The following is a 7,368-nucleotide window of genomic DNA, read 5'->3' as shown; positions in this document are numbered from 1 at the left end:
TGATTCTTTTATGGGATGAGTTTGAAGAAGGAGATCACCACATATTATGGCATGTTCTGTGTTGATCCTAAGTGAGAAATCATTGAAGTTATTGAGATCAGGAGGTTTGCGCACATAAGGAGCAGACAAGAATATTTATTGAGTTTGGGAATTTTCAGTCCTATCTCCAGGATCAAACCTCATAGAAAGTTTTCAGCATCTCAGAAGTATAAGAGAACTTAAGGTTCAAAAAAGCTCCCACACAATCATGCAAGGATGTCTTTCTCAGAGTTGCTCACCTACTTCACATAAATGACAAATATGCATACGTAGATACAGAGACACCTCACTTGGATCCAGTATTCCACTAGCCTCTTCCACAGAGAGATTTCTCTTAGTGACTTTCACTTAGAATACAAAGCTCTTTCAGATCTACTCTGCTCCCTTCTCCTCCCACTCACAGGCCTCACCACCATCAGTTATCCTTGGTTTTTCCCACATTAATGCTGTCCAGTACTTTGGCCACCTGATGCGAAGAACTGACTCATCTGAAAAGACCCTGATGCTGGGAAAGATTGAAGGCAGGAGGAGAAGGGGATGACAGAGGATGAGATGGTTGGATGTCATCACTGACATGATGGACGTGAGTTTGAGTAAGTGCTGGGAATTGATGATGGACAGGGAAGTCCGGCATGCTGTAGTCCATGGGGTCGCAAAGAGTCGGACACAACTGAGCGACTGAACTGAACTGAACTGGGGGAAGAACTAGCGCTACTTGTAACTATAGGCCAGGGATGCTGATAAATATCCTACAGTGTGCATGCCAACATCCCATAACAATTATCAGGCTCATATTATCAATAGTGCCAGAACTGAGAAACTCTGCCTTCTACTAAGTCATCTTCATATCAGAAAAATTCAGCTATGAAAGACACAGAAACTACTTCAGGAGTGACAACTTGCTAAAGAAGAACCGACATACTAGTATGGCTTTCAGATGTATTATTTGGTGTACAATGGCTGTATCTAGGTATAAGTTAGTTCTCACGTAGATTCACTTATTCTGGAAACATCTGCCATATCCCAGCAATTTTGATAATTCCTCCTCCAGGAACCCATTTCTTGCATTTTCTAGAATTTCTAGAATTCCATTGTCATTCTGCTTACTTAACTTATATGCAGAGTACATCATGTCAAATGTTGGGCTAGATGAAGCACAAGCTGGAATCAAGATTGCAGGGAGAAATATCAATAACCTCAGATACGCAGATGACACCACCCTTATGGCAGAAATCAAACAGGAACTAAAGATACTCTTGATGAAGGTGAAAGAGGAGAGTAAAAAAGCTGCCTTAAAACTCAACATTCAAAAAACAAAGACATGATATCCAGTCCCATCATTTCATGACAAATAGATAGGAAAAATGTGGAAACAGTGACAGACTTTATTTTCTTGAGCTCCAAAGTCACTGCAGATGGTGACTGCAACCATGAAATTAAAAGATGCTTGCTCCTTGGAAGAAAAGCTATGACAAACCTAGACAGCATATTAAAAAGCAGAGACATTACTTTGCCCTACAAAGGTCTATAGAGTCAAAGCTATAGTTTTTCTAGTAGTCATGTATGGATGTGAAAGTTGGACCATAAAGAAGGCTGAGGGCTGAATAATTGATGCTTTTGAACTGTGGTGTTGGAAAAGACTCTTGGGAGTCCCTTGGACAGCAAGGAGATCAAACAAGTCGGTCCTAAAGGAAATCAATCCCAAATATTCATTGGAAAGACTGACGCTGAAGCTCCGATACTTCGGCCACCTAATGCACAGAAACAACTCATTAGAAAAGACCCTGATGCTGGGAAAGATTGAAGGCAGGAGGAGAAGGGGACAACAGAGGATGAGATGGTTGGATGGCATCACCGACTCAATGGACATGAGTTTGAGCAAGCTCCGGGAGATGATAAAGGACAGGGAAGCCTGGTGTGCTACAGTCCGTGAGGTCACAAAAAGTCAGACACAACTGATCGACTGAAAAACACCACCAAGAATTCCATATACCCCTTTGAGTCATGCCTTATTTCGATAGAGTTCAGATTGTTCTCCTTGATTATGTGTATGGCATCACAGTGGAAGCCATGGACCCTGAAGTGAAAGGGCTGTGTTTGAACCCTGTATTGACTACTTCATAGTATTGAAAATTTGAGAAAAACACCTTTTCGAAACTTCAACCATCCCATCTAGAAAATGGCAAAAATTACAGCACAACACTTAAAAATGTGTTTTTAGGGACAGAATGATTTGCTCTGTGGAAAAGCCCAACTGTAGTGTCTGATACACAGTAAGCACTCAATAAGTCCATTGTCTTTTCACTGGCCAAGAATTCTGTATTTTTGTGATCTCTAGATACGGGTGAACTGACCAGGGAAGTGTTACACAGTTGTTAAGAGCACAAATGCTGACACCAGATTTCCTGGGATGGAATCCTAACCTTACCACGATCTTGCTTTGTGATTTTGGCAAAGTCCTTCATACTTTTGTGTATGTGTTTTCCCCTTGGTTAAGAAGGAATAATAATAGGTATCTTAAAGTGTTGTCATGAGGATTACTAAATAATATAGGTTAAGTATTTTAAATATGCGTATTAAATAGCAATTCCAGATAAATATAAATTGTGCTCATCCTTTCTCCTAGCTGGTTTCCCTGGTAACTCAGACACTAAAGTGTCTGCCTAAAATGTGGGGGACCCAGGTTCAATCCCTGGGTTAGGAAGATCCCCTGGAGAAGGAAATGGCAACCCATTCCAGTACACTTGCCTGAAAAATTCCATGGATGGAGGAGCCTGGGAGGCTATGCAAAGAGTCAGACACAACTGAGCAACTTCACTTTGTACTTTTTTGTACTTTTCTCCTAGCTGTTTTGGTCTATTTTGACTTCAAATCAGAATGATTTTATTCTTCTCATTGGAACAAGTGTTCCTATTAATAATGAATCATTGACATGGATATACAAGACCAGAGCTATTACAAGACAAATTATATATTGTGAAGTCAGCAATATTAGTTAAACTTCAAGGGTGTAGACTTTAGGATAGTCCTCAGGATAATGTTCACACTCGAGACAACCAAGGATCTAAATTTTTTGTCTGGGAATCAGGCCACCTGCAGCCCTGCTCTATGACCTTACTGAAACTTCCTTTCTATTTTGAGGAACCATGTGACCATGTGGGCCCATTTCTTTCATTCCCATAACCTTCTGGCAAAGTGGACATGGGCAGATGTTTAAATTGGTTGCTGACTTATCTTCAGTGTGGCATAGAAATCTAAATTTGGATTTGTGATTTTCCAGGGAAATTACATTTCTGGCACCGGTGGCCATGGGTGTCCATGACAAACCTGGACATATAAATAGCTGTAGATGGAAACCCTGCAACCTAGTCCCCAGTCCAGAACCAGTGAGCAACCATGAAGACCTTCATCTTTCTGGCTCTCCTGGGAGCTGCTGGTAAGTTTTGATAGTAGGTTCTATGATGGATTTAAGGTTGTGCTTTCTACTCTGGAGGACAGCAATGGATATTGAATATAATCTCTGTGCTCAAGAGGCTTAAGTGTATAGTACATATGTCTGTAAATAACTAAATCTCATTTGTTAGAGATTGTGGTTAGCAGGGGTGATCAACGCAGAAAATAGTAAGAGAAAGAATTTACCTTGAACATCAAGGTACTATCTATGAAGCAACAGTGAAAAAGAAATGATAGTCAATGTTAAGGAAATGTTTTGTCCTTTCTAAGGATCTGCATTTAATAATTGGGACTTATCTTGTGAGCATTATGTCTCTTCTATACTAAAGAGCACCTTAAGTAGGATCTCAACAGGCAAAGACACTCTATTTCTCATGAAGATAAGCTTTGGTCTGGATTTTACCACATCTTTGCTAATGATATCCCTCTGAAATAATATGACATGCCATGTAATCATGAAAAGAAATAGAAAATTACTATTTCTATTTTTTTTACTGTTTCTATTTTTATACTACTAATTTTTACACAATTCATACTTACTATATTATTTTCCCAAATTGCATAGTTGTAAATTCATTTCACCTGTCTATATACCAGGAAATGTCTTTCCTAAAATTACTTTAAAATACATAAATAATAGGGTACATGTAACAATCTCTGATATTGGAGTCCTTAGAGAACATAGCAACTCAGTAGTCGTAACTTTACAATGTTGAATAAATTTAAATCGTTAGATAGACAATTGGGATGAGGGGAAACATTGGAGAGACACACCTTGTAATGTTCTATGAAATCATTTGATGAACATCTAGGCAAGAACCAAGAAGACACTTGGGGAACAAAAGAATAAAACTCTCCATTACTTTCAGTTCAGAACATTCTCAGATGGCATTTAAAAGTTTCCTTTCTGTTACTTCATGTGGTATTTATCCTATATTGAACTTTACAAATAAACATAATGATGGTGACCCCAAAGTTTTATTGAACACATACTTAAATGTCTGCTCATCAGGGTTTTGTATAAAAAGTATTCTTTGTAACCTCAAGTAGTGGACTTCAAGACATTTATTATGTAAGGAGTCCCTTATTTATGTATGTATGTTACAAATGTAAAAATCATTATATTGATCAAATTTAAAGCATTAAAACCTAAAAGTTAAATACTTAAAATAGTGTAAGAAGCATATGTGATAGAATAAGATTATGAAAACAATTATATTTAAATAACAGTTTCCTGATTATACATCATAAGAGAACATGACTTATCTTTTCCTGCTTCATCTGCAAAACCTTGCTGCAAAGTAGAAATCCCACAAAGAATCAGTTCTACAAAGAGTTTCCAACTTTTCTCTGCCAGTCGCTTTCCCCGTGGACGACGATGACAAGATCGTCGGGGGCTACACCTGTGGGGCAAATACCGTTCCCTACCAGGTGTCCCTGAACTCCGGCTACCACTTCTGCGGGGGCTCCCTCATCAACAGCCAGTGGGTGGTGTCTGCGGCTCACTGCTACAAGTCGTAAGTAACCAATCCTCACAGCCCAGTTCTCTGAGGCCAGGGCATCCTCAACCATGCCAAAGACAATCAGGGTGAACTATAGAGTCATGCTTGAGGGGGAGTGTTCAGATTCCAAGACCTCATTATACGCCCCCACCAGACATTGTATGCATTGAGGCCTTCCAAATGAAGGCAGTCAAGACACAGGAAGAAAAATAATGAGTGGTTAAATATATCTGGAGTATCCTAACATAGCTCTTTCCCAGGTGGCTCAGTGGTAAAGAATCACCCTACCAATGCAGGAGACGCAGGAAATGAGTGTGCATGTGAGTGTGTGTGTGTGTGTGTGTGTGTGTGTGCGCGCGCGCACTGCAAGGGCCCTCTGTCTGTGCTTATGCTCAAGATGGGGCTGCACTGGGAGGGGGAGGCCCTCACACTGGAGACTTAGAGAACTTGTCATCCTTTGATCCAGGGGAATCCAAGTGCGTCTGGGAGAAGACAACATTAACGTCGTTGAGGGCAATGAGCAATTCATCAGCGCATCCAAGAGCATCGTCCATCCCAGCTACAACCAGAACACCTTGAACAACGACATCATGCTGATTAAGCTGAAATCAGCTGCCAGCCTCAACAGCCGGGTGGCCTCCGTCTCTCTGCCAACGTCCTGCGCCTCTGCCGGCACCCAGTGCCTCATCTCCGGCTGGGGCAACACCAAGAGCAGCGGCAGTAAGTCTCACGGGGACACGGTCAGCAGGCCTGAGGATCCTAGAGGCGAAAGCCACGTGCAGGGTCAGCTAGCCCCATGTCCCTCAAGGCAGCATTCCCGGAGGAGAGGGGGGTTCTGTGGAATCTTAGGATATGTAACTGAAATGTGCAGGATCCCTCTGCTTGACAACACAGAAAGAAAGGACTGAGCTAAAGTTGCCAGGTATGTAGCTAAAATGTGAATAGTGATTTGCAGAGAAGCAAAGAATGAGGAGGTACACAGACAGAGGCTGAGGTTGGAACTGCTCAAAGTACAGCCCTGCTTCAGAAATAAAGTCTCTAGGTTTAAGATATGTGGTCACTGATACTAGTATTAGTGAGAGAACAATTTGCTGACTAAACCATTTGGAAGACCCTCCAGATAATGGTTGTTCTTCCAAAATAGAAGTTACTAGCAATTGGAGGGAAGGAACGGGAATATTGGGAAGATGGGGAGAGGTACTGAGAAAGATATTTCCCAGATTGTGTGGGTAATCCTCTTCTCTTTTCAATCTTGTCCCCAACAGCCAGCTACCCTGATGTCCTGAAGTGTCTGAAGGCACCCATCCTATCTGCCAGCGCTTGCTCAAGTGCCTACCCAGGCCAGATCACCAGCAATATGTTCTGTGCGGGCTACCTGGAGGGCGGAAAGGACTCCTGCCAGGTGAGCTGCTTCGCTCTCCTTGTCCTTCCAGCTCAGCCTCACGTGTCTCCACATTTCCCAGTTCCTGAAACTCGGAACACTGAAAAGCTGTCTCTGGGACTGATTATGAGGGCTCAGGATAGGCTGGGGAAAAATAATGAGTTTTCTTTTTGCCATATTAATGGTTAAGGTTCAGGGGGAAAGATAGACAGATTGTGTGCAAGCAGTGCATCCTGGTGCCCGTTGGAGGAGAGATGTAGGAGCAGGGAACTTTGAAAGAAGCCTGGCTGGATGGGCAGCCTTGAACTTCCCATTCCTCATCTCTTCTTGGCCTCACAGACCTATAGCTGAGGAAAACAGGGGGAGAGAAGGAAGGAGAAGAGTAGGGGTACAGTGTGGAGAATGAGAGTTGACTTCCCAGGGAAAGAGATGGGCTTCCTGGAGGATCAGCACTTGGAAATGTGGTCCCCAGGGAAAGGAGGAACACCTTGAGCCTTTCTCCCCTCTGGGCAGAGCTGCAAGTTCTAACCGGCTCTTCCTTCTCGCCCAGGGTGACTCTGGCGGCCCTGTGGTCTGCAATGGAAAGCTCCAGGGCATTGTCTCCTGGGGCTATGGCTGCGCTCAGAAAAACAAGCCTGGTGTCTACACCAAGGTCTGCAACTACGTGAGCTGGATTCAGCAGACCATCGCTTCCAACTAAACAGCTTCATCTCTTCAGGACCCTCCCGGTTAGCCAGCTTCACCTTCCTCCCATCCTGAAAACACTACTGAAATAAAATCATTCATAAAATCAAATATGCTCAAGGGTCATTAGTTGATTTTTACATACTTTCTCTTCAGTTGGGCTGCTGAGACGACGGGGACATAGAGTTGAACTATTATATGAAGATGGAATTTGAAAGGTGATTTAGTCATTCATTCAGTCTCATCAAAATAAATTGATATTCATCTACTATATGCCAAACTCAGCGTGGATGTTGAGGCTATTAAGAT

General features: G+C 42.3%; 1 protein-coding gene across 1 annotated transcript; it reads left to right on the top strand.

Annotated features, from left to right (window-relative positions):
• The first annotated feature begins 3,435 nt into the window (after positions 1-3,435).
• LOC133072920 (serine protease 1) lies at positions 3,436-7,075 on the top strand. The gene is made up of 5 exons (XM_061166450.1): positions 3,436-3,475; positions 4,850-5,009; positions 5,461-5,718; positions 6,264-6,396; positions 6,926-7,075. Exons 1-5 carry the CDS (start codon positions 3,436-3,438, stop codon positions 7,073-7,075), a joined length of 741 nt encoding a protein of 246 aa, XP_061022433.1.
• The last annotated feature ends 293 nt before the right edge of the window (positions 7,076-7,368 follow it).

Source organism: Dama dama, chromosome 18 (assembly GCF_033118175.1).
Source record: "Dama dama isolate Ldn47 chromosome 18, ASM3311817v1, whole genome shotgun sequence".
Taxonomy (NCBI): domain Eukaryota; kingdom Metazoa; phylum Chordata; class Mammalia; order Artiodactyla; family Cervidae; genus Dama; species Dama dama.
Note: the sequence above shows the minus strand (reverse complement) of the source record. Positions and strands in the feature narration are given on the sequence as shown.